This window comes from Meles meles, chromosome 13, assembly GCF_922984935.1.
Source record: "Meles meles chromosome 13, mMelMel3.1 paternal haplotype, whole genome shotgun sequence".
Taxonomy (NCBI): Eukaryota; Metazoa; Chordata; class Mammalia; order Carnivora; family Mustelidae; genus Meles; species Meles meles.
In genome coordinates this window covers 46,452,934-46,479,605 of record NC_060078.1, presented here as the reverse complement: position 1 = coordinate 46,479,605, position 26,672 = coordinate 46,452,934, and the positions used below count along the sequence as shown (strand labels likewise).

At 47.1% G+C, this 26,672-nt stretch overlaps 1 protein-coding gene across 3 annotated transcripts in view; it reads right to left on the bottom strand.

Moving 5' to 3' along the window:
- Window positions 1-26,672, bottom strand: part of WDFY4 (WDFY family member 4) — a 271,420-nt gene that overhangs the window by 226,140 nt on the left and 18,608 nt on the right. For all 3 annotated transcript variants that reach the window (XM_046027423.1, XM_046027426.1, XM_046027425.1), the window contains exons 3-11: window positions 17,203-17,317; window positions 16,224-16,330; window positions 14,042-14,176; window positions 11,598-11,787; window positions 9,597-9,786; window positions 9,116-9,273; window positions 7,194-7,646; window positions 4,718-4,822; window positions 2,557-2,747 (exon numbers count right to left, since the gene is read on the bottom strand). In XM_046027423.1, the coding sequence (XP_045883379.1) occupies window positions 2,557-2,747; window positions 4,718-4,822; window positions 7,194-7,646; window positions 9,116-9,273; window positions 9,597-9,786; window positions 11,598-11,787; window positions 14,042-14,176; window positions 16,224-16,330; window positions 17,203-17,317 (1,644 nt within the window). The remainder of the gene's footprint in view (window positions 1-2,556; window positions 2,748-4,717; window positions 4,823-7,193; window positions 7,647-9,115; window positions 9,274-9,596; window positions 9,787-11,597; window positions 11,788-14,041; window positions 14,177-16,223; window positions 16,331-17,202; window positions 17,318-26,672) is intronic.

Genomic DNA, 26,672 nt, shown 5'->3' with positions numbered 1-26,672 from the left:
TCCTACATCTGACTCACTTTGCAGGCCCAGTGCTTCAGGCAGAGTCCACACTCAGCTTCCAAAGAGGGAGATCCAACCAGAAAAAGCTAATTTGCCATCTTTGTTCCTAAAGTTCCAGCGGATTCCCAAGATGTTTAGAACAAATACAGATTCTATATCAGACTCCAGCAAACATTGGATAGTCACTCACATGACTCAGTGATGGGCCAGGGGGGAGCAGCACCATGCATCCCCGCCACCCACCGGAGCAACAGCGTGTCTACGGCCCTGGTCCTGGGAGAGCCCTAGGCAGCTCCAGGCGCCACCCTGCAACCACACAGCAGTGACCCAGCACCCACGGAGAAAATGGCACATTGAACAACAGGGTATGACTTTGTTAAATAAGCTTACACAGTGTTAATCCCTTGATAGCATGATTCTGAAACTATATTGAATCTGTAAAACACCAGGAAGACTTTACATTGCTAATTCTAGAAATGCAGTCCTATTACCCAAGGGTAACAGGACTCCAATAAGGTGCCTCTGGGCTACACAGCAAAGAAGATGAACTTTTCATGAGCAAAGCAGAGTACTCTGTAACGGACATAGAAACACTTGCTCTCGCCAAGGAAAGTCAAAACTTTCCCCTCTGTGGATCTGTCGGACTTGCAGTATGAAAATGCCAGAAACAGATGGGGATTTCAATGATTCATCCTCCAAGAAACCCAAGTCCTCACGACTTTGGTCATATGCCTTCTCTGTTGCTTATCAGCATAAGGCTCATGTGAATCAGGCTGAAGACAGACATGTGAGAAAAAACTGTAATAATAGCATGCTAAAGAGGAAAGATCTCCAGATTTTAAGCCATTAGTCTTAGATTCAAGCTCAACTCATAATTTGTATTAGATGCTTTCTAATACATTTCTGGCCATGTCTCTGCTGGAACATTAAGACTGGATCACAGGAAGCTAAAGTCTTCCCAAGCTGTAAATTGCCTTTAGTTCTTGATATCTCTCTCCCCCTTACTCTCTCCCACATAGCCCTGTCTGTCCCTTTACCTCACATGATCATGGGACTCTAGTATCTTTATCTTTCAAAAGACAGTTAACTTTTTGTTTCATGTAAGTCTGGTTTTATTTCATTTAAAGCTGATTTCTTTGGCTCCACAACTAAATCACTGCTTTGGTTCTGGTCATCTGTGAAATGTGTGGTAATTATGGTCATTCTGTTCCTTTGGGATTGGCATCTCGTGATGCCTTGGCCAGGCCAAGCCCGCCGGCTCAGGCCATGTGGTGATGGGAACACATCTCCGGCAGTCCCGTGACAGTGACTGGCTCTGTGGAGAAGCAAGTAGGTAAAAGAAACCAAGCACCATTCTCTAAATGTTAAAAGGGTTTTGTACAGAAATAGTCATGGCTGAGTAAGCCTGCTGGTTTAATTTTGGAAGTCAGAGCAACTCTGTATTTTTTTTTTTAATTCGCCGGTGATCAAAGGCAGTATGTCACGGAGACGCGAGCGTGTGTTGTGCATGGAGTTGTGCTGCCCATGTACGTGAGCGGTCCCTAGGGGATACTCACATTTTCCTCTGCTCTTCTCTTCAACCGCATATAACAAAAGAAAGGGAATCTTTAAAAATGTGTAAGGCCCCAAAGACAAAAGGAATGGAAGAGCAACAACAACAGAATTGTAAGGCAGAAGGGATGGTGGTGAGGACAGGTGTTACCACTTTAACTGTGTTACGATTGTTTGATGATCCTTAATATTTCAGATTTAGTATTTCAGAAACAAAACCTACACTCGTCTTGATTACCCACAAGTGACACCCTGGTTTTACTCCTCCCCTTGTGTCCTCCATGGCCAGACCTCTGCCCACCCCTTACATCCTCGTCTTAGGTCCAGTAACCCCCTGTGCAAGCCTTCCTCAACACGCAGGGCAGGACTGGGCTCTTCTAGTCCTCTGCTCCCATGGCGAAGCCTGTGCCCAGTACTTTCCAGGGCATCACCACACAGCACTGCAATGATGGCTCACTTCCTATGAGCCCCAGTCTGGGAGCTCGTGGACAGCTGTGTGTCCCAGGCCCTCCGCTGCCAGGAGGTAGACACTCACTGAATGCTGGTCCAGTAAACCAGGCAGCTGCTTGGCCACCACTGACTCAGACTCCACTTCCCCAGCTGACCGTGTTGCCGCGAAGTCACCGCCCAGCCCGACTACCTTTCCTAGCTCCCCTCATATCCAAATGTGTTGTGTGCAAAGAAAGTTGGACAGAAGTGAACCCATTGCAGGGTTGCAGGCCTGCAGATCACCTGGTGCAACTCTCTGTGCTCCTTTGTCTCCTGGATGGATGAGATGTGCAGGTGACAGCGGTTCCTGAATGGCATCCCCCTCCATCCCTGGTTGGACTAGACAGAGAAAGGGAACACCTGACAGGGCTACCAAGGATGTGGGATACCTTGGTGATAGCAGCTAGTGCTACCCTACGCGGGCAATACAGTGACCCAGGGAATGCACCGTGCGAATGCCTGTCACCAGCCACCTGTCCGCGGGCAAGCCCGTCGCAAAGGGAGACCTGACATCACCTGCAGAAGATCCAGCTTCAGCTGCAGCTCGCCTTGAGTGGACGAACAGAGAGCGCCCACCATGATGCTCATGTACTCCTCAGCGTTGATGATGGACAGCTGCTCCAGGATGCTAAGTGAGGCTCCCCGGTACCAGTCATCATCCAGGAAGATCTTGATGAAGGGCACCATGCCGTGGTCTTTGAGGACAACTGAGGACCAGACAGACAGTATGGGGCTAAAGCCATGGGGCCTCAGCACCTTCATTTTAATGACAAGAAGACTTTCTCTTACAACATCCAAGTGTGTTTTGTGCCCTTTATAGGTGTGTCCTCTGCCCAATAGAGAATTTTTAGATTTCTTATTTATTTATTGTCAGAGAGAGAGCACAAGCAGGCAGAGTCACAGGCAGAGGCAGAGAGAGAAGCAGGCTCCCCGCTGGACAAGGAGCCCAACGCGGGACTCGATCCCAGGACCCCAGGATCACGACCTGAGCCGAAGGAAAAACCTTAACCAACTGAGCCACCCAGGCTCCAGAGATTTTTTTTTTTTAAATTTTCAAAATCTATACCCACTATTACAATGAGAAGAGGAAAAGAGAAGCTGAGCTGTGGAAAAATTAAAAAAACAAAACCAAACAAACAAAATACCTTTTTTTTTTTAATTCAATGAAAATTCTACTTTTGAAATTTTTTTCTAAAAATTTTTCAGTGAATTTTTCTTGGAAACCTACCTAATATAATGTTAACTAGATCGTACCTCTATCCTTTATTGCCAGTTCATACCCTAATCCAGGGCCAAGGGCAATTCTCTCTCTTCTCTGCCAAAATTCGTATTGAAAACAAACCAGAATTAAAGTTATGAACATATAGAGGCACCTGGGTGGCTCAGTGGGTTAAAGCCTCTGCCTTCTGCTCAGGTCATGATCCCAGGGTCCTGGGATCGAGCCCCGCATCGGGCTCTCTGCTCGGCAGGGAGCCTGCTTCCCCCTCTCTCTCTGCCTGACTCTTTGCCTACTTGTAATCTTTTTCTGTCAAATAAATAAATTAATTTTAAAAAATTAAAGTTATGAACATATATAATTCTGAGCTAGTTTCCTAGAGTGGGGGGATGGATGAAAGAAGTTTGACTAGTGGCATACTTTTGTTTAAAAGTAATCCTAAGCATTTCCTCTGCAGGATTGATATTTGGTGTGATCACGTGTGGAATAAGAACTAGGAAGTAACCAGATCATTCACGTGGCATGACGTGGACTTGAGCTGGTCAGCTCCATGAGACAGGAATTCGCCACTGATAGGCTAGGCATCCCTACATGGAAATCATCTTGGAAGACTGTTTTAAGGTAGTTCCCTGGGTTGCCTGGGTGGCTCGTTCTGTTAAGCATCTGACTCTTGATCTTATGAACTTGAGTTCAAGCCCCATACTGGGCTCCATGTGGGGCATGGAGCCTACTTTAAAAAAAAAAAAAAAGTAAATTCCTGAGCTCTACCTTGACCAGCTACTAATTAAATCTCTGGGAGTGAGCCTAGGAATATGCATTTTAACCAGTACCGCCAGGGAATCTTTGATAGTCTAACATTACAGAGTTTCTGGATATGAAATAATTATTCACATTTGGTATTGTTAATCTATGAGGGGCTCAGATAAAGACACCCCAAATCACCAAACCAATGATGTCACTTTGTTGATGCATCTGCTTCGTAACATAACATATACACATGCATAGTTAATACACCAAATTAAAAAACATGGAAGTCACAGGATCATAAGAAGCTAAAAATGTATTGTATGGATGGAGCTATCGAGCTCATCAGGGGCTGGAAGCCTCTTAAAAATGGTTAGTTTTCATTACCTACGTTTTACAATTCTGATTTTTTTGAAAAGCAACTTAGTCCATGCAGCAGGATATTCATAGATTTTACTTGAAAGAGGGTAATTTATGTGGTCTCATAACTTTAGGATATCTCTATCCCAACCTTATTCAATGATCTTAAAAGTAAAATTTGTCAACCAAGATGTCTACCAATTTACTGATCACTGGACATCAACCAGCAAATGGATATTAGCCACAGCTTTCATGTTGGTTATTCCTTGGCTATAACCTGGCAACATGGACATAAATCATGGGAGACAGTTAATGTGTTGCCCAGCAGTGACAAAATGAGTTTGGTGCCCCTCTTACCTGCATTCCGTACTGAGCCTCTCAGAAGTGTGACCACAGTTCTCAGCATCACACAGGTCAGTTCTCTCTCTGTATCCTGAACACCAAATATGGACTCTTTGTTTCCTGCCATATTTAAGAAGCAATAAACAAAATCTTAAGTACACCTGGTATGACCCCAAATCTCTGATTCCATTAGTTCCCTATATTCTCGAGGAAATGAGAACATAATGCTTCTATTTTAAGAGAGTGTGTGTGCATCCTAATTCAGAAGAAGTCACCCTATTATTCCTTATAACCGTTGGAGCTCCAACTTAAGCACAACAAAATCCCCTAGAAGGCATGCTAAAATCAGAAGCTGGAATTCCTCCCCAGAATTTCTAGCTTAGGAGGTCTTAGGTGGGATGCTATAATTGCATTTTTTATAAGTTCCCAGACGATGTTAATGGAGCTGGTCTAAGGACAACTCTTTGAGAACCACTATTCTATACAATGTCCAAAGCCCACCTCTTTGAATTTCCTCTGGACAGTTTTGTATTTTGCCATTCATGGCTGGGAGGGAGGACTGCCAGCTCCCACCTGAGGTGTGGAGAGGCTTGCCAGATTCTGGAGTGGATGGGTGTTTCCATTAGATTCATGAGGGCAAACCAGGCCTGTGTGTCCACTGTTGCATCCTGAGTGCCAGAAAAGTGCCTGACACAAGAGGGAAGCCCAACACCTATTTGGGGAATGATTGAATGAGTGAATAAAGGCAGAGTTTATTAACCAGGAGACAAAGTATCTAAGAAAAATAAGAAACAACAGAAACACTAGACATGAGACACTATAACAATGAAATACAACTAGCATTATAACACTACGACAATAGAAATCATAAAGTAAGACCGGATACATCAGCTCACAAAAAAGTTCAAATTCTGCTGGGAATGGTCCTAAGTCTGGAGATGGGATTTAAAAGCAAATTCAACAGCAGGCTGCTGGGAAGCATTACACAGTAGGGTACCACAGAAACATTAAACAAAAACACTATGTGAAGGGCAGTGGAAAAAAGTACGTGGTGGGACGGTCTCCAAGGCCCAGCCCAGAGGCCCACATATGTAAAGCAGGGAGCTCCTCATCCACCATCTTGACCCGATTTACAAACACTCCCAGGGAGATGTGAGTCCTTCCAGGCATCCCAGAGTTGCCTGTCTGTCTTAGTCCTCCATGCATTGCCAAGAAGCTGCAGGGGAGAAGACAACTAACGTTTTTTGAGCACCTGTGATGCTCCAGGTACAGCAAGGGGACCTCAGTACTTCCTCATTTAATGCTGACCACATCCTTATGATGTAGACATTCTTGTACCCATTTAACAGGAGGAAAGTGGCTCAGAGAGGTTAAGGAACTTGCTCAGGATCACTCAGCTCCTAAGTAACATAACCAGGATTTCCGTCCAGGGCTGTCTGGCCCCAGTGCCCACACTCTCTCCCTCAGCTTCCTCCCCTCAGACAGGCCCAGTGAACAGACGGACAGATGACATCAGTCTGAGTCTGAAGCCCAATTCCAAAAGCAGCCAATGGCTAGAGAGCCCTCATTCCCTCTCACCCAGTGCACTAGGAGAAAAGACCAAATGTTGCAGAGAGGTAAGTGGCTGGATTCAATGTCCTGGTGTGACTTCTCCAGGCTGAAAGCCCAGAGGGGCAGGTGCAGGAAAGCCAAGAAGAACTGGGAAAGGCGTTCTCAAACCTTGGCTCCTATCTGCAGGTTGGTGGAGCTGGGGGCCGTGGACAAACCACATCAGGGTATGTGCCTGGGGCTGTGGTCAGGCAATGAGAGGGCCCAGCCAGCACTCCTGCCTGGACAGAAGGGATCCTGGAGTCCCTGGGGGGAAGCAGAAGCTGCTGAGGTTAAGAGCACAGGGCCAGTGGAGGGGTGAAGGAATGTTGCCAAGGAGCCACAGGTGCAGAGCCCAGGAGGACACAAAACACAAGAAGTGGGACAAGACTTGGAGGGGGAAACTGGATCACAGTGATCACTGCTCCAGGTGGGAGAACACTGGGCCTGATAGCACCTAAAGGAGCCTGTGTACCAGCTGACCCCCTAACACACACCTGCTATACCCTCTGCCCTGCCAGAGCCCCAGGACTCTCGGAGCATCCTTGCCTCCCTAACATCTCTCCATCTACATACTCAGACACCATCCAGTGTAGGAGATAACTGCAAGCTGAGAATTCACCAGGCCTGAGTTAGCCCCATGAGTCTGTTTAAAGGTACACCCATCTCTCTGGCCTCTTCATGGGGAAGATCAATCTGGTTACAGGAAATAGAGGGACTGTCCACTCTGCAAAGCCATGTGCCCCAAGATACCTTCTCCAAACACCCCCCCCCATTCCAGGTGACATGGGCACACTCATTTTTTCTGTTATGTTGCTGGGTGGCAGAATGGCACATAGACCCCTTCCCCACCCCCCGCCACCAGCCTGCTCCTCCTACCCTTCCCAACACTCCCGGGAAGCACCTGACTTCCTCAGGATCTTGGCCCGCTTTCGCAGCTGAGCCAGCAGCAGGCCAAGGAGACCAGAGTCCCGGAAGATGTCAGTGAAGAGAAGGTCCCTGCCAACTATCTTGAGGACACTCTGCAGGGCCACCAGGGTACATGGTGACTCGGGGCTGTCCTTGATCAGGCACTGCACCTTCCGCAGGATCTCGTGGGGCACATAATGCAGCTCAAAGACCAGGGCCTCCAGCAGCTGGAAGAATTGCTTCTGCACTGGGGCTGCCTTCAGGGGCATGATCTCCACAAACTGCGAGATGGGCTGCAGGGTCCACTCCAGCAGGAAGAAGTTGCGGGCGTTCCAGGCCCACATGGTCCTGATGGCTGCTAGGACTTTGGTGCAGAGGACGGGGTTGCTGGCTTTGTGGAAAACGTTCTGTAGGACTTGGAAGCCCTGAAGATTCTTCACGGTCACCCCTGAAGATGAAAGAGGAAATAATCCTGCAGGTCATTTGTCCTGCCCATGCCTAGAAACACATGCTTGCATTACCATTGGGAAATACCATTTATAGTTTCTATTTTCCAGCTCCTGTAGGTGAATGTCTATGAGGAGTCCAGAAAAGCCGGTTGTGCAGAGTGTGAGTAAGGCCAGAGCTGCAATATCCAAGACATGGTGGCTCACAGAGCCCTAGAAATACAGCCACCCAACGGGGGTGTTCTATGAGTGTGAGAATAGACACCAGATTTCTAAGCTGCAGCATAAAGAATGCCACTAACAATTATTTATATTGACCACATGCTGAAATTGTAATATTTTGGATATATTAGGTTAAATAAAATATACTATGAAAAATAACTTGACCTGTTTCTTCTTATTTTTTTAAATATGGCTACAGGCCATTTAAAATTATGCGATATGTCTTGCATTATAGTTCCTTTGGGCAGCGCTGGGCTGGAGGGTTGGTTTTAATCAATTAAAATTCAATGATGTTAAAGATTACTAAGCAAAGTCAGTTTCATTTCTAGCCAAGCAGCTAAACAGAGACACCTTCGGAAACCATCCCCTCCTTTTTCTCAAGCTCAAGGGTAAAGCCTCATCTTTTCTGGCCCAGGAGACTCTCCATCAGAGAACGCCCTGTCTCCAGCCCTCCCTGCCTCAGACTCTAGAGGTGTTCCTGAAACTCCACGCTCTGGTCTGCGTCCCGTCTCTGTGCCCATTTCCCCAGACTCACCCAGATGTGTGCGGTCCCCATGTCTTTCCTCAGGCTATACTTTCTGCCTTTGAACTTTATCCACTTCCTTTCTACCTGAGCGATCCACTCTGAGCCTTGAAACCCCACTTGAATAGCTCCTTCTGGGCAGAGTTTCCTGAGTAACCCAGACAGACCTGACCCACTTGCCTGGTGTCACCACTGTCCCCAATGCATTTATCAGCCAGTTACGGAGGAGACCATGATTCAGTGTATGTGGAACCGACCGTCTCTACAGTGATGTTTTGGGGAGCAGATACCTGCCTTGTCCCACTGGTGCCTCTGTTGCACAGAGTTCATCAATCAAATGACCAATCAATCTCAAAGAACTGAGGTGGCCCTATCTCTGAGCCTGGGTGGCTGTCTTGGGGACATCAGTCCTTGTATAGGAGCACATGTTGCAGAGTACATCATAGTAGAGCTGCAGGTGGAGGTCAGAGGCTTCCTCCATTACCTGAGAAGGTCTTTGCCTTTATTAAGCAAACATTTCCTTTAAATCCCACCAAGACATCAAAAAAAAAAAAATCTAAAAGGGGGAGATTTTAAATCCATAGGTAATCTCCATAGAGGCACAACAAAATCCCTGACAGGAGCCAAGCGTTCATTTCTCCACAAAGAGGCATTAATAGAGCAAATAGCATTTGCAGGGCACACTGTCAGTCACTGCCAGGCCCCCAGAGACATAAGATGACCCACCAGAAGCCTCATGATGGAACTTGAAGCCTTCCAGCTGAGGGTATGTGACGCTGTCAAACACCTTCAGCTCTGACCTCCCACAGGTTGTCAGCCACATCACCAGGTCAAGGAGCTCCTCCAGATGGGGGTCCACTTCGCTCTGCGTTGGCCCATCATACCTGTGGGAACAGACGAAGCCAGCTCCGTGGGCTTCTTGGACGGGGCAGCCATGTTGGCTCATGGCACTTGCCACAGGGATGCCAAGGAAATGCCAGTCCCTCAGAGGTCTCCACCAGCCCAGCACCAAAAGGCAAGGGGAGCACCCTGGATAAAAGTTACTCTGCAAATGGCAGCCTTGGGTATAAGGACATGCACTCGGAATCCATATAAACCTGTGAAGAGCTACAGCATTTGCTCATGGGAAAGCCGCTTCTTGTGGCTGAACCCATCCCAAAAGACCTAGGCTTTGGCAATTTCTCCCCCACCAAGGACAACCACTTACCGAAGTAACACTTTAAGGAGCAGAGGGTAGCCCTCTCCATTCTCAAACTCTAGGAACAGAGCTGAGGAGATGGGGTAGGAGTCCTTCACAAAGCCCAAGATGAGGTTCACTGCCTCGCTCACCTCAGGAGCGGGGAGGCTGTCCGCAAGCTTGGAGAGGTTCTGAAGGGAGAGCTTGATGCAATCCATGGCTGGAGGAAGAAAACAACCTTATTGAGTTTGGAGGCCATAGCTTTTCTGCCACAGCTGTCTGCTCCCCGCCCTCCTTTAAACTGTACATATCAAGATGTAAATGTGAATTAATTCAAAACACTTTTCTACTGGGTCTTGAGTCAAGAAGAAGTCTCCCCTGTGGGAAGTGCCATCCCAAGAGCCCCATTCTGCAGACCCAGATGGAGAGTAGGTGAAACAGGAAGAGGAAGGAAGTGTCTTGGCCGGCTGCTCCTAATTCCCAGCATGCAGCAGGGGTGGGAGGGCCAGGTCTGTCAGGTCGTGAGCTACACGGTGCCAGAGCTGGCCACTGAGAAAGACCTTAAGGAGCAGCACAGAAGATGCACAGTGATCAGCCTGATTAAAAGTTCAGGGAAGGATACAGGAGTCTGAAGAAAGTGAGGGACAAAAAGGTGGTGTGTTTCCGCTACTAAAGTACCCAAGGGGTTTGGCCCCCAGAAGTGTGGGCTGCAAGGGAAGGGAGGAAGGCAGGACTAAGGCCCAGAAGTGTGGGCTAAGTTCCCTAGCCGTGGAACTTGTCAGTTACCCAGAGCTGTGAGAAGCCACACGAAGATCTGAGTCATAAGAGAGAGGTCACTGGATATACATTTTGAGGGATCACTATTTTTGGAGCTCTTTCACTGGTGGAAGGCTCTTCTGAGTGCCAGGAAAGACACACCAGTGGATCAGGAAAATTGTCTACAAGATCACACATGCTCTGTTCCTCAGCAGCAAGGCTTCAGATGACCCCCAAAGTCTGCATGCTGGGCAGGTCAGCCCCAAGAGCTGCAGGCTTTACAGGGAACCACCAGGCCAGCCCTTTCTTCCAGAACTTCTCTTCAGCCTCTATGCCCATGAAACTACCCATTCTGAACCTAAGGGAGTCCTGGGCTCAGTGCTCCAGGCAACAGCCTCCCCCACCGAGGTACAAATTTTCTTTTGTTAATAATGGCACAGTGAGAGACACCTGCTGCCAACACATGCAGCTCTTTCTCAGGGGTCTCTGGCTCTAGCCTGTGGGGGTTACCTGGGCTGCTGATCATCTCAGGCCCAGCTCAGCTAAGGGCCGTTACTGCTGGGCCCTGGCCTTACCTTGAATCTCTAACCTGGGGCTGACATTTGTCCCAGGCTCAGTTACAGTAGTGGGTTTGTTGAACTCTCTCAGCTGTCCCCAGCTGACACCCTGCTGTTACAGAAGGCCCCAGAGAGAAGACAGATGACAGGGCAACGTTTACTAACCCCATTTTACAGATAAAAGAGCTGAGGCACACCGGCACTTGAGTGCTCCAGGTCATTCAGCTATGAGAACAGGAGGACAGAAATGGAGTCCACAGCCCAGCTGTTTGGTTACAGAATCTATGGCAGCAACCCCTACATACGCTGCCCAGATCAGAGCCGGAAGCTCTGGATTGGATATCTCTGGGTTTAGAATGTGATTCTCGGGGTTGTGAGCTGGGAGCTGGGCAAGTTTGTCCACCCTCGGTCCCCATTTTCCACTTTACGAAATGGCATTAATATCCATCTCAAAGATGCAGATGAGATAACACACAAATGGGTCCAGCACGGCCTGGGTTTGACAGCAGGTGCACAGTAAATGAGTTCCCCTTTCCTTTCCTCCTCCAAGGGAGCACCAAAATAAATAATGCTCTTATGAAGGAAACCAAGCAAAGGGTCATCTACTAGGCCAAGATGGGCATCCGTGAAGACCCTGTTTGTCCATGCCTTTTTCGGTTCCAGGGTCTCGTTGTAGAAAGTGGGCCCACATCCCAGCCCTGGTCTCCCGGGGTCATACCCTGCAAGTACTGGATGATGCTGAGGTTCTGGGCTTTGGAGATTGCCCTCAGCACACAGAAGGTGGGTTCCTTCCAAAAACAGCAGCTGTGTTCCCGAAGACAGGTAGTGGCAATCACTAGAGACTGGAGCTCATTTCCTGATAGAAGTTTCTCCAGCCCCTGAGACTCACAGCAAATGTTCAGCAACATCTGGAGGAAAAAATAAAGATGCCTCGTTAGGAAACCTCCTTCCTGTAATAGATTTCTTCCCTCCTTTTCCAGAGCTCCCAGGGGTATGGCTCAGGGCAAAGGATGGGTTGTATGGGTCACCCTCTGCCTCAGGGTCAGGAGCACCATCTAGAAAAGGGTGACAGGGGGTGGGCTAATGTCTGCACTCCTAATCTTATGTGGGCAGTTTTTACCCTTCCCAATTCAGAATGACAAAGAAGGGTTTGACTCAGAGAGTTGTTTTTTTACATACAAGTTATCCTAGAACTTCCTCTCTGGGCCCCATGCCTCCTCTCCCACCGTCTCCCAGTGGCTACCAGAGGGACTTCTGATGTGGTCCTGCCACTTGGGGTAAATCATGGCTCACAGATCTCTGTGCAAACCAGCCCCACCTCCTCTCTCCTGTGATTATGTGTAGTCCTCCCTTTGGCTCTGGGTGGTCTGACTGGATCTCCTTCTTCAGCAGATATGGACAGCTCCTTCCATCTGAATCTATTAGCCCCTTCTGACAGTAGTAAGAGTCCAAGCTGGACAGCCACAGAACTGGGCTCCAGACCCCATCTGCTGGCCATGGGACCCTTCAACACCATTTCTCCTCCTGCCCCCTCTCCTTCCCCTTCACACCTCCGCTACAACCCTCAACTCCAGTTCAATGCCATTTCCTCTGGACAGCCTTCCTCCATCCTCCACTCTAAATCAGGTCCCCGTGTCCTCATTTCCCAGGATACCTTCCATTTTTCCTTCAGAGCACTTAAAAAATTGGGGCACTGCTCTTTAATCACATGATTATTTCCCCTGTTTGGCTTCCCCATCTTTCTGTCACCTCTACGAGAGAGGGTACTATGCTTGCTGCTGGAGTCACCGGTCTGGTATAGAGCAGCACATGGGAGGAGCTCCATATAATTTTGCGGAATGAAAAAAGGAAAGCCCTGAGGAACGCAGCCATGGCCTATCACTTGGCTCGTGTTCTACCCATGCATGGATCGAACCGTGAAGGCAGGGTTGTACTAGTTCTCTGCAGGACACGGGAAAGCCACATGGTAAGGGCTTGTCAAAGTGCCCGGGACTGCATCCTGCCACCACTGAGAATGTGATTTATATACAGATAAAGGATGCCCAAGCTTCCAACAAATGCAGCTTGAGGGGTGACCTACCATAAGTGAACTTGTGAGATAACCTTGGATAACGACGATTCTGGCTTGAGAATGAATCTCACACGGATGCTAACATGAATGCCATGTGCAACGCACAAATGCACTCAGAAATTCGCAAAAGCTCTTAAGCACCTGCTCTGTGAGACGGCGCCCTGAGGCCCTGGATGCAGAAAGATGAGTGGGACACAGGGCCCTCCTTCCCTCCCCCCAACAAGGTCTCCTCTAGAGAGGCAGGAGGAGTCTTCTGGAGACAGCAGCATCTGGGAGCCTGAGAAAGCAGAACTGGCCAGGAAGGGGGCAGGGAAAGAGGTGAGAAGTTCTGCTTTAAAAAAGCTACTGCTGGTAGTTAGAGAGGATAGGGAAAATGGGGAAGGACACCAGGAAATTACATTGATGTTGAGCAGCCTGAGATAGCTTCTGGGAGGGGGAAGGAGGTGACCTCACAAAGTGTTCTTGGGAGCCAGATCCCCAGGGTCCCAATGCCAGCCCCACACCCACTACCACTTTCACTGACCACACTTTAGCTGACATGGAATCAGAACTGTAGTACTACACACCTCCTGGAAAGGAAGAGAGGGCTTGGGGAAGGGACAGATGCGAGGCCATGGCAAGGCGTGGGGGCGGGGGGGGGGGGCGACAGGGAAATAACTTGGGAAATGTTCGTTACCCTTATGCAAGTGAAGTTAGCGTGCTTGTCCTCAGAGGATGTGGGGGCCAGAGACAGGGACTCCACATGCTGGGGAGGGAAGGCAGGGCCTGGGAACGCACCCTGGAGGAAGGGGAGCTGCGGGGGCCAAGTGCAGGAGGAAGAGGAGCTGCACGCTTTTCTGGGGGAGAACACGGGTCTATCGATACAGGGATGGATGAGATGGAGAGAGGAGAACACCCGTTTTCCAAATGCATAGGATTGCTCATTGGCTGAGCCTGGGGACCGACAGATGAGCTGGCCTGGGGACCGACAGATGAGCTGGCTGTTGGGGAGGACAGAGCTGGTTTAGGGCTATGACTGAGGAAGATGAAAACATCTCTAAGAAGCAGAGCCAGGTCTTGGCCAAGGGCTGGGGGGCCCTCCTCTCACTCACCTGCACAAACATCCTCTGAACTTGAACATCACTCTCCAAAAGCTCGTCCTTTTCCAGAGGAAAGACAAAGAAGAGGTAAAGGCACTGCAGGAGCAGGGCTGGAAGGCCAGACTCAGCAACTCTGCCCAGCGTCTCCTGCAAGGGAAGCACAGACCTGACCCATGGCTGCAGAGCTGGCAGAGCACCCCTCTGGCCCAGCCCAGCATGGTCCAGCCAGTCCCTGCCATTTCAGCTGGGAACGTGGGTAAATCCTATCTTCTCTCTGGGCAACACATTCTCAAGTAAGACCAAAGACAATCATCCGACCCACCTAGGGCGGCTGTGAAGATTACATTTATACAGTGTATACTATGTGCTCAATAAACATTTCATCTTTTATACGATAGGTAAGAGGAAGGAAGGAAAGAAGGGAGGGAATGAGGGAGGGAGGGATAGGTACAGAGCAGAACACAAGGGCTTTCTTACACAATCACACTACTGATCTGGGTAGGTTGCCTCCTGATTAGGGAATGGAACACTCAGGAGGGCATGGTTCAGAACAAGTGAAAACCCGTAATGAAGGACCTGATCAAGGACCTTCCCATCCCCTTGTTCAGATCTGAGACTTCCCCAAGACTGAAATGGTCCTATAAGTTAGCACTTATAACCGGGACGGCCGCCCAGAGGGGAGAAGACAGGAAATGGGCAGAGAGGGGACCAGGCTCGGTATGGAGTTTTCTGGAGCCTTTCTTCCACTTGCTCAGCTGGCAACTTCCCTGGGGTTATGGCAGCAGCAAGGTCTGCGCGTGTGTGTGTGTGCCTGCACACATATGGCATTAATCTAAAGCAAACTGTCCACCCAACTTTCCACCCAGCTGACTAAGGTGACACACACAGTGGCAAAATGAGAAAAAGAGAAAGGAAGAACGCACAGTCGGGGCCACAACCAGGAATATAAAGCAGGATGCTGGTCCTATCCTTCCGCCTCGAAGCTTCCAGGGCATGGGAGTGGCCACATCCTTATTGAACACCTGGCTCTCCTGTAGCCTGGCTCGGGGAGCTCCCCTGTCCTCCACGCTGCACGGGCTCCACTAAAATATACCTACTTACTTGGCTCACTGCTTTTCAGGCTGATGGCTCACAGTGGAAGACAAGCTCTTAGGTTAATTTTTACTTCCAGAGTGTGAGCAGTCCTGCCCCAGGAGCAGAAAAGCTCCCTCTCTGTGCTTCAGGCTGTCATGCGGGTAGTGTTCCAGGAGGCATATAGAGCAAAGGCCAGGGACACTCCCCCAGTGAGGGACTGCACGCCAAGCTCCTCCCCTAGCTCCAAGCACTATTTCAGATGCCCGGCTGAGGTCTCATCCACCTTTAGCCTCAGGGCAGCTGGTTCCCTGCTGCTCCTGGCGCTGAACGCCAGACTGGCGTGCAGGGGGCACTCTCACCAGATACATGAGTCTCTGGGCTTGCCCTGTCCAGGGCCTCTGGCCTTTCCTGCTGATAGCCACAGCTCCCAGGTACTGCTTCTGCCTAAGAGGACACAGTCATCCACAGTCATAGGAAGGACATGTCTGGAACCGGGACAGTTGTACCGTAGGAAGGGAAGGGAAGGAAGAGAAGCCAGACTCATTCAGGCACTGTCTCCGTGCATGCATGGGGCAGGTGCCTAAGGTGCCTAAGGTGGGCTCCTTCGGTCTGAATTTAGCAGGAGGCATTAAAGAGCAGTGGCTGAGAGCACAGGCTCCAGAGCCAAACAGACAGCAGGTACACAGGATGGCAACTAGCGTGGCTTCCCAGTCTTACTCAGAGGGCGTGGAGGGTTTAACTGACCTGCACAGGACGCACCTGCCTTGCCCCGACACAGGAAACCATCCGTACACATCAGCCGTTGTTAATACTTGCACTAACTCTAGAACTAAGGCATTATTCCCTCTTCTAAAATTAGCCACATAATTGGGTCCCAGAAAGGTGACAACCTGCCCAAGGTTACACACAGCTGGTCAACTGAAAAAAGCAGGATTCCAAAATGAATTTCAGCTGCTCAAGTCCATGTTCTAGATCAGAAGGGACATAGGGCAGGAGAAATGATAAATCAGTATCATAGGGGAAAAAACACACTTGAGACATGCCACTGCCCTTTGCTGGGACTTCCTGCTGCACATGGATACAGAGCTCCCAAGTGGGGCCCACGGGGTCCGAAACTTACCGAGTTTGTCCCTGTGAGCACAAATACTGACTTCAGGAGCAGGTAGCCATCCTGATCCACATCCCCTTTCCACCGCAGCAACTGCCCAGCTGCCTCCCTGGCTTGCTCTGGCAACAGCACATGAAGGGGAGAAAGCGTTACCAGCAGGGTGGGGCAATGACCTGCCCACACTCCTTTCCCTCCCCTTGGCCTCCTTTCCCGTGAGATATGCTTTTGCATCTTTAGGGCACTTCTGTCTCCTCTCCTCTCCACAATGCCATCTGAACCCATACCAAACATCTCACACTCCACCAGATTAATCTCCCAGAAGGACCTTCTTTATCATGTCACCATGCCTGTTCAACAGCCATCAATAGCTCTCCATTACCAAACAATAAGAAGCTCCCCAGCTATTGGTCTTCTCCCAATCCAGAGTCCTCACCCCTCTTCCTGTATCCTTCATTTCAGCCCCTTACTTTGCAGAGATGCCTGCAATCTGCACCATTCTCAAGATAGACCTTCCCCCTAGAACCTCTTCCTGCCCTTCAGCCTTGTGTCACCATGAAACTCTGCCTAGCCTCCAGGGTCCAGCTGTAGGAGCAGAGAAATGTAAGTTAGGAGCCCCCAAACTGAAAACATGCTTCGCTTTGGCTTCTATGTCTTTTCTGAATTGAGCTATTCACTGAACACACAGGTGTGCCTTATATCCTAGTACACCCTCTCCCAGAGACCCTGGGTGTGTGTGTGTGTGTGTGCGCGCGTGTGTGTGCGTGTCCTTCCCAGGAGGAGCAGAATTCTGCAAATCCCTCTTCTCTCCTCTGCCAACCTTTCCCTTCATTCCCAACATCCTAGGCAGCAGAAGTGAGCATGTGGTGCTCTCTTCTGAGCACTCTCTTCTGGATGCCCCAGTCTGACTCCCCTGGAAAGCAGAGAAGAGCTTCACAGGGGTCCTGGGAGGAACATGCAAGATGGTTTTGCTCTCCCTAAAGTGTTCTCTTACCTGCAGGCTTTCCCACAAGTGCCTTCTGTATCTCTTGGGCAAGCTGGTTAGAAGTATCTTCTGCCAGCCTTTGGAGACTGGGAAAGCAGATGATCCCCACGGAGTTTTCCCAGGCCTGAAGGGCAATAAACAGGATTCCAGCAAAGATGTCAAAGTGACAAAGCAAGGCATGAGAATCACCTTGCAACTTTCCCTGCTAGCCCAAACCCATGGGTCACCTCCCTGTCCCAGGTGTATCCCAAAGGCCCCCGAAACACCTACTCTAACAGCTTCCACTGTATTCCTACCCTAGTGCCTGTAAATTCTTTAGCTTCTGCTGAGCCCCAAACCCACATCCAACTGGGCGCTGAGCATTGGCCCCTGAACTCATGCTCCTGAAGTGTCAAATACACATAATCCAAACCACTGCCTTCCTCCCAGGTCTGTGTAGCTTGTCTCTGTTAATGGTTCTACCAAGCACCCAGGTGCCCTAGTGAGAAATTCCAAGGGTGATTCTCTGGGTCCCCCTCTCCTTCAACTTCCTTACCCTATCAACTGTTACCTCTCTGATTCTCCTCTTGCATGCTTCATGCTTCTCGAACCTTGTGCAGGTATCTAAGTTCTAATCATACAATTATTTCCCTTGCTAAATTCCTAAGGGTGGGATTGCAAGTTATAAGGACATACTATTTATTTATTCATTCATTCATTCATTCATTTTACTGCTTTGAAGCATATTACTAACTCATTCCCCAGAAAAAGTTTACCTGATTAGCCTCTCTAGGGGCTCCATGGGAGGGGACTAGTTTCTCTAAGCACATGGGGCACTGTCATGCTTTTTCATCTTAAATGAGAAAGCTTATAGAAGAAAAAAATTCTCCTCTCAATTGCAGTCTTTTGATTACCAATATAGATGAACATTTTTTATGCTTCTTGAAGTGCCTGTTTTTACCCTCAGCCAATTATTCTATCAGGGTTTTCACTATTTTCTTATTTGTTTTAAAAAGCTCTTTACATACCAAAAAATGTTAACACTTGGTCCATAACACTATCATGATTTTTTCAAATTTGTCATTTTTTTCCTTTTAATTTGGTATTATTTGATTTCACTGTACAGAAACCTGAAATTCACATGAAATGAAATTTCTCCATCTATTCCTTGGCTTTCTAGCTTAGGTCCAGGCTCAGGAAATTCTTTTGAGTCCCAGTGGTTGTGGTCCCTTTTAATGTCCTATTTCTTTTTTTTTTTTTTTAATTCTTTAAAATTCTTTCTTCTCTGTTTCGTCTCTAGTTCTATCTTATCTGGTCCTCTTTTCACCTTGGACTTTTTCTTTTATTGTTTAGGATACTATTTAATAGAAGTCATTAATTTTAAAATTCCACTCAGGATGCCCCAAGAATTCAGAATTTCAGAATTCCCTCCCAATCTGCTTTTCATTAGAATCTTCTCCCTTTGTTCTCCTGTGTCATCACAGGCAAAGTTTATTAGTCCCAGGATGAGGAGAGCTCTCTCCAGACCAACAGTCAGAGTGGAGTGACTCTTCTTGGCACAGGACTTGAGTTTCTGGCAACTCCCTCTTTTCAGTTTCCTGGCAATTGGTGGCCTCCACAAAATAGGGTTTTGCTAGACTGCTGTCCACTGCTCCTACTCACCAGCCATATTAAATTATATTCCTGCCCAAAGATGTGACTGAGTTCTTTAAACCTGAGATCCTCCTTCTAGAAAAGGTGAAAAAAGCATCAAAATTCCAGAGGGAAATGTGTTTCCTTTCTGTAGATACCATATTTCTTAAAGAGTAAAAACCTTTTAGAAATGTTCTCTGTGGAGCATAAGAAATAACATGGAGGACATGGGGAGATGGAGAGGAGAAGGGAGTTGAGGGAAACTGGAAGGGGAGATGAACCATGAGAGGCTATGGACTCTGAAAAACAATCTGAGGGTTTTGAAGGGACGGGGGGTGGGAGGTTGGGGGGAGCCAGGTGGTGGGTATTATGGAGGGCATGTATTGCATGGAGCACTGGTGTGGTGCATAAACAATGAATTCTGTTATGCTGAAAAGAAATAAATAAAAGAAAGAAATGTTCTCTGTATTAAAAGATGCTATGTACAAAGGAAACAAGCCATGGATTGGTAAAAAATATTTGGAATGCATATAACAGACAAAGGAATAGCATCCAGATTCCCATAAATTAATTTTTAAAAAACTCTGATTTTCTTAAAACAGGCAAATGAAACAAGTAACTTATAAAAGATACAATAAATAACAAATTAGGAAAATAATCAGGAAATAATAATAAGTAAAATGCAAATTAAAAGCACAATGAGACAGTCACATGTTTCCAGCTGGAAAAAATGTAAAGCCTGACAATACTAAATGTGGGAAAGGACCAGGAAACCCCCATGATCTACTGACAGAACACAATGTGCATAAAATCCCTTTGAAGTGTATTTCATCCAGTCCAATAAAGTTATAGGGGGACATATCCTATGACCCAGCAATTCCTTTCTAGGCATATTTCCTGTAAAAATGCCAGCACGTGTACACAAGGAGACATGAACACAAACTGCTATGCACTGTATCTGTGACTATGACATTTTGGAAGAACTCAGTGTTCATCAACAGAATAATGAATGAATAATCTGTGGCATACTTATGTAAGGATATGATATAGAACTGAAAAAGAAATAGAGCGACATGAATCAATATGGGTAAATGCAGAAATAGAATGTTGGATGCAAAAAGCAAGTTGTAAAATTATAGTACAGTCTTGAGTCTAGGAAAATCTGTGAGTCTACCTATAAAATTCATAGTAATATCACTTATGATTATTAAAACATATCCATATTATTGTATAAAGTGGCTATATATTGGATATATATATTTGGATATACATAATACACATTGTATCCATATAATATGTTCAGGGAACATATATATATATATATATATACACACATATATATTCCTCCACAGGGAATGATAACTCAGCATGATGGGGGTTTGCACCAGAGGAGGGCAGAAGGGGAATGAGCTCTAGCAGGCATGCACAGGAGGCCTCAGTTTATCTGAAATATATTCTTTTTTTTTTAATATGGGTGGTAAGTACAGGAATATTTATTTTGTTTTGGACAAAACTTTGTACCTGAAATACTTCTTTTATTTTCTGCCCTATAAATGGACAGAGTTGCCCCTTTCCTTTGTAAATAAGAAAGCAGTTCATCAGATCTTTGCTGAAATTACAGACATGCTAGGGGCGCCTGGGTGACTCAGTCAGTTGGGTGTCTGCCTTTGGCTCAGGTCATGATCCCGGGATCCTGGGATCAAGCCCCACATCGGGCTCTCTGCTCCACCAGGAGCCTGGTTCTCCCTCCCCCTCTCCCTCCTCCTCCACTTGTGCTCTCATGCTCACTCGCTCTCAATCTCTCTCTCAAATAAATAAATAAATATTTTTTTAAAAAGCCACTACAGACATGCTAGGTGAGTGTTAGATGCTGTAGTAGACCTTCAACGAATACTCGATAAGTGAACACATGATGATGAAATCCACAACACGCAGATTGATGGCTGAACGTATTGCATGCTGGGTCTGTGTCAATCGCTGGACCAAGCACTTATGTGCATTCCTTCCATTAATCCTACGACAACCCTTTGAGATCAGTATTGTTACGATTATTCCCACTTTACAGAAACGAAGGCTGAGGCAGGAGAGTAAGCCCAGAGAAGCAGATAAGCAGCAGAATGAAGAGCGCATTCTCTCACTCATAGTCATGTAGCATGTGCACAGCTAAGAAATTTATGGCTGCCATCTGGAAAGTGGCTATCACCCGGAAAGAAAGCATCAGTCCTTTTGGCTGGGAATTTCTGGTAAGATTATTTCCTCCCCAGGACTAAGAACTCTGCTATGATATCTTCCTAACAAATTCCTGTGCCTCCTCCCTGCACTGGCAAACCCCTCAAAGACCAATTTGCAGGCAGTTGACTCAGAAGCATCTAGATCGTCTTCAAGCAGTGGGACTCCTGCAGGCACTCTACAATAAAGTAAATTGGGCCACTGTGAGCTGAACAGTAATTGTATGCTCAGCCAGATTCTCCCAAGGCTCACACTCCTTCCTGGGACCGCGATGGGCACTTCTGGAGGCCACGTTAACTCTTTCAGGCCACTGGGGTGCTGTTTGATGCGCAGAGGCAATCATTTACTGAATGGTACCGTGGAGACCCCCGAAGAGTTAAGGCAGCTTCCAAAAGGACCTAATTTTTCCCCCAAACTGGGACTTGCATGCTGGGAGAATATTGCTCACTATTTTTTTTTTTAAATTTTATTTACTCGCATTATCTCAGCTGTGTCTCATGGCTGTCTCTCCCATGGAAGAAAGAGAAAGAAAATGATACTGTGGCCTCCAAAGGACAATGAGGAAAGACAAAAGCTCTTGAGGGGTTGGGAGAAAACCCCAGCTTTTGAATGACAGAACCCGGCTGGTTTTCAAGGCTGGCTGCAATGTTACTAATTTCTTCATTACCACTGAGTTTGGTGATTTGGTCTTTAAGTGAGCTCAACACATTTCAGAGACTTTATGCAAATTTTCCCTGCTAGTGTGACACAGTTGACCCTCTCTACTGTAAATTTAAAAAGTGATGCATCAAAACTTTGGTGGCAGAAAAAAAAGTTTCTCTGAGATGGGAAGAAGCCGCATTGCAGGTCCCACTCTGAGGCTGGGTAGATCAGGGATGGACAAAGAAGGGTGTTTACCTTCATTGCCCCCTCGGGACACTTCACTTGGGAATAATTATTACTCATCCTTATTATTATATTTAACGTTACTTCTCTCTCCTCCACTGTCAGTTGGGTCCACGTGTGGTTTCTATGAGAATGATTGTCCACACTGGGTGGCACCAGGCACCTGTGTCTACACCACTGAAAGGGCTGTTAGACTCAGAGTACCTGTGCTCTCCTGTATGTCTGCACACATGCACACAGACGTGCACAAATACATTCACTGCCCAGGTGCAATCGAGTTAAATCCAATCCCTCCACACCAGGAAATAGATGATTCCTACACCACATTACCCACTGTTCTGGCTATAGATCGCTCTACAACAAACCACCCCCAAATTGAGGGGCTTATTTTTCTCATGGGTCTGCAATTTGAGCAGGGCTCAGCAGGGACAGCTGTTCTCTGCGTCACTCAGCTGGGGCAACTGACAGGGCTAGAGATCCACCGGCTAGATGCCACGCCCGCGTGGCTGGTAAGTCAGTGCTGGCCGTCAGCGGCAAGGCCAAGGGCTTCAGTTCCTTTACATGTAGGCTTTTACTCAGGGCTGCTGAGACTCCTTCACAGCAAGGCAGCAGAGTTCTAAGAGTGATAGGAAGTGACCAGTGATGGGGAGAAAAAGCTACGAGTATCCTGAAGCCTAGACCTACAAGTCTCACTTCCGCCCTATTCCTTCGGCCAAGTCATCACAAATCCATCCAGATCCCAGAGGAGGGGATGTGGATGCCACCTCTCGAAGGGAGCAGTGTGGACCCATTCTCAGCTTCTATAATCTACCACATCCACAGAGCTCCCCCTGTCCACGCTGGTCCCACCCACCCCAGGTCATCTGTCCCAGACAGTGAGGAATTTTACACTCGCTGACAGGGGTTCCCTGTCTCTCTGCCTGTTTTCTCTCCAACTACACATTCCAAGAACAGTCCTCAACAACTACATCTACGGCTCTAGCTTCCCTGTGTCTATTATAACCAAATATCTCTAAGCAATGTGAGGACCCATAGCACTTCCGTTTCCCCCCAAAACAAACTCAACCAAGGGCCAGCAGGATCTGCCCGGGCTTGCTAGAGGAAGGCCTTCTCTTGATGTGACAGACTATGATAGGAAAGGTTCTAGAAAGACTGAAGCCCAAGGCTTCAGTGACACAATAGTCACTTGAGTCCTTCCTGGAAACACTGTTCTGCACACTGAGAAGTCATCAACTCCATGCTGCTTCCTGTGTGAGGCTCTAAAACCTCATTCTCATCTGCAACATCCTGGAGCTATCCAAACATCACATGTAGAGGGCATGACATTCTTTTCATACCCATTTGGTACTAGCCAGGCAAAGCCATATGTCCAGGGATTCATGGGACAAGGAAGGAAGCCAAATGCGCTCCGTTCTATGAACCCCAGCACCGCCCAAGTAAGGGAGCCCAGGGGCTAATAACACAGGCCTGGGCATATTGTCCCTGTTGAGTTCTGCTCCTCACGAACAACCAAGTGACCCCAGCCAAGTTATGCAATGTCTCTAAACCTCTCTTCCCTCATTTGCAAGGCTGGGATAAAAATGACCCCCCACTTCACAGGATTATTATGAAGGCTTTTCAACATTAAACAAAATGCCTGGTTTAGGTAGTTAGAGCTTGGTGAATATTATTAGCTATTCTCAGTTAAAGTGCCCACCTGTCTTGGCTAAGAACTCCTCCTTGACCTCTGGAGAGGATCAATGGAGCCTCATAGGGGAGGAGAGCCTGTAGCTCTAGAGGAGAACTTCCTTTCTGACTCATCCTCCCAGAGCAGTTCCTCATTGGGGTTCCAATGCCCCAAATTCCATCAAGCTCTTCCTTACTACCAAGAGGGTCACCCAAATTTTGCATGGGTTCACTTTTCAACAGCCCTGTAGATGCTTCTCCACTCAGGAGGCAATGGGGCTGGGATTTGCTACAGAACCAACCAAGCCCATTCTTGTGCTTACCTAGCAGTAAATGCAGAGTTAGGGAAAACACAGTCCTCTGCTGTGGATTTGGAGGAATCAAATTGGAGAGAAAGCCAAAGAGGCCAGAGGAAAGTTTTTTTGGGAAGAAGATGGGAAAGAAGCAGCTCTGAGGGAGTCTGGTCCACCAAACAGTCCCTGTTCCAAATCTCAAGACTCACTAGGTGGAGGCAGGTGGTGGCCACTGAGATGGGGCACTCACTGCTGTCAACCCTCCCTCGAGCCCCAGGCTGCCGCTTCCATACCACCTCTGACTGACACAGGGCCTGGGCAAGGCAGGCAAGAGCCCCCAGTCCAGGGACACAGCCTTTTCCAAGCAGGGGGGGTGATTCAAAAATCCCTTGTGTGCATTATCTTAAAACAAAGAATATTCCAGATCATCCTAACTTTCCTTGGCCCTAAAGTGAAAAGAGTCAGGTATAGAGAATTGAGCTCCACCAACAAAAGGAGTCCAAGACTCCTTTAGAGTCCTCAGTTGTCGCAGAGCCCAGTGGGGGCATGGCTGCCAGGATAACCAGGCTTTGGAGTAACTTTTTATTTTGATTTTTTTTTAGATTTTATTTATTTATTTGTTTGAGAGAGAGAGAGAGAGAGAGAGCAAGAGCATGCACAAGTGTGAGGGGCAGAGGGAGAAGGAGAGAGATCCTCAAGCATACTCCGTACTGAATGTAGAGCCAGACAAGGGCCTTGATCTCATGACCCCGAGATCATGACCTTAGTCAAACCCAAGAGTCGGACCCTTAACCAACTGAGCCACCCAGGCACCCCTGTGGCATGACTTTTTAAATCCTTGTATTTCCAAGGGGGTTCTTTATAGATGACCTTGAAGAACATTGTTCTGTGGTTATAAAATTCAGAACAGAGTAGTTTCAAGCTTGACTTCTTATGCGTGGACCTGTATTCCAGTGAATGTTCTCAATCTTCATCTACACTTCAGCTTTTATCTACACTATACTCAAAAAAATAATAATAACAATAACTCTCTAATCTTCTCCGTGTTCCCTTTCCATTATACCAACCCTTAATTAAGAAGCCTAAGGGCTGTCACTCTGGTGGGGTTTTCTTAGTTAGAACTTAACAGAAACAACAACAGGTTTGTAGACATGTAGGACTTAATTAAAGAATAGAGATTTTAAGCAATGATAAAAAGCCTGGAATATTCTGCTTCTGCAGGATTCATCAGAGGTGAGCTCCAGGGACCCAAAACATATAGATTGTGTCAGCAGTTTGTACACTACTAGAAATGGGATCTCAAACTACACACACACAGTTAGTATCCTCGTGGCTGGTGGAAAGGTAATGAGAACTACGTCTGCTTTCCATGTGCTGTGAACTTTACAATCATTATCTCCTCTCACCCTCACAGACTCCCAGCAATCTGTTACTGATGCCACTTTACAGACAAGGAGACTGAAGTTCATCAATATTTAATAATTTGTTCAAGATTGCACAGCTAATTAGCAATAGAGCCAGGACTTGACACCAGCTCTATTTGACACAAAAAAAACCCAGGTGTTCAACAATAGGGTCTTTATGCCTCTAGTGACAAGAGCAGAGCTTGGGAAACATGGTTCACTACCAAAGTTCAGTAATAAGAACTGCTTGTGCGTGTGAGGTCACAAGCTCAAATCCCTTAAGGTCAGGCAACAGAAATGAGTAATGTGGGTTGGGTGAAAGATATTAGGGATGGTGGACTGGGGCAAACTGAGAAACAGAGACCATCTTCTGTCTAAAAGGGGTGCCATCTCCATCTAATTGTCAGTATTACATCTACCAAAATTTTCAAGAGAAACTGGAAATCTGATTTTCATGTGAAAACTTTCCATTTTGAAAAAAAATGGCCACAAAGTCCTTTGTTAACCCCTTCAAGCAAACAAGACACATTCTGGGTGCTACTTAGTATCCTCCACTCCGGACTAAACTCTCCATGGTGTGAAACCTCTGTCCGTCTTCTCGACTATCATAGCCCAGCTCAGGGTATAAGAGTTTATGTGTGCAACACATGAATGAATTCTTAAATCAACAATCTAGACAGAGGTGAAAAAGGACCAAGCCCTATCTCATCATGAATGAGAGCCCTTTCAACAGAGCCATGGCTGCCCAGATGGGTGGCAAAGAGACCAAGCCCACACACGTAGGGGGCAGCAAATTTTGGTGAAGGACAGGAGGTTGCTCACATTTTTCCTTCCATAAGGCAAAGGTGACCTGAGAACTGGAGGAGATTAAACCACCCTCCAGAAGCTAGGGTTGTTGGGGCGAGGAGGGCTAGGAATGAGAAACCTTAGCTCTCTCTCCTAACTTAGTTTTACTTTTCCCATACATTCTTTATATGCCAGTTATCCAATCTGCGAAATGGAATCGATGGGGTATACAAGTCCAAAAGATGGAGAAAAATAATGAATTCATGGGTAGTAAGTTACTTGGCAAAATTATTTACAGAAGGACATGCCTAAGTACTCAATGCATCCTAGAAATATGATCTCAAGAAGACTCTAATTCATCTTTAGAAATCCTTAAATATTTCTGGTTAATAAGTTAGATGAAACAAATCAACAAGGGAGTTTCCCAATGAAAATCTGGCATGGTCTCCATCTGTCTTAGCCTAGTTTCAAAAGTGAAAAGTATCTCATATTCTTTGTGCTTTGAATGTAGCTCTATATTTTTTAAATAATAACCCAAAATCAGTAGTCAAGCAAAAACCAAGCCCTCATAAAAAGATGTGTTTCCAACTCTGCCACTAAACTTCAA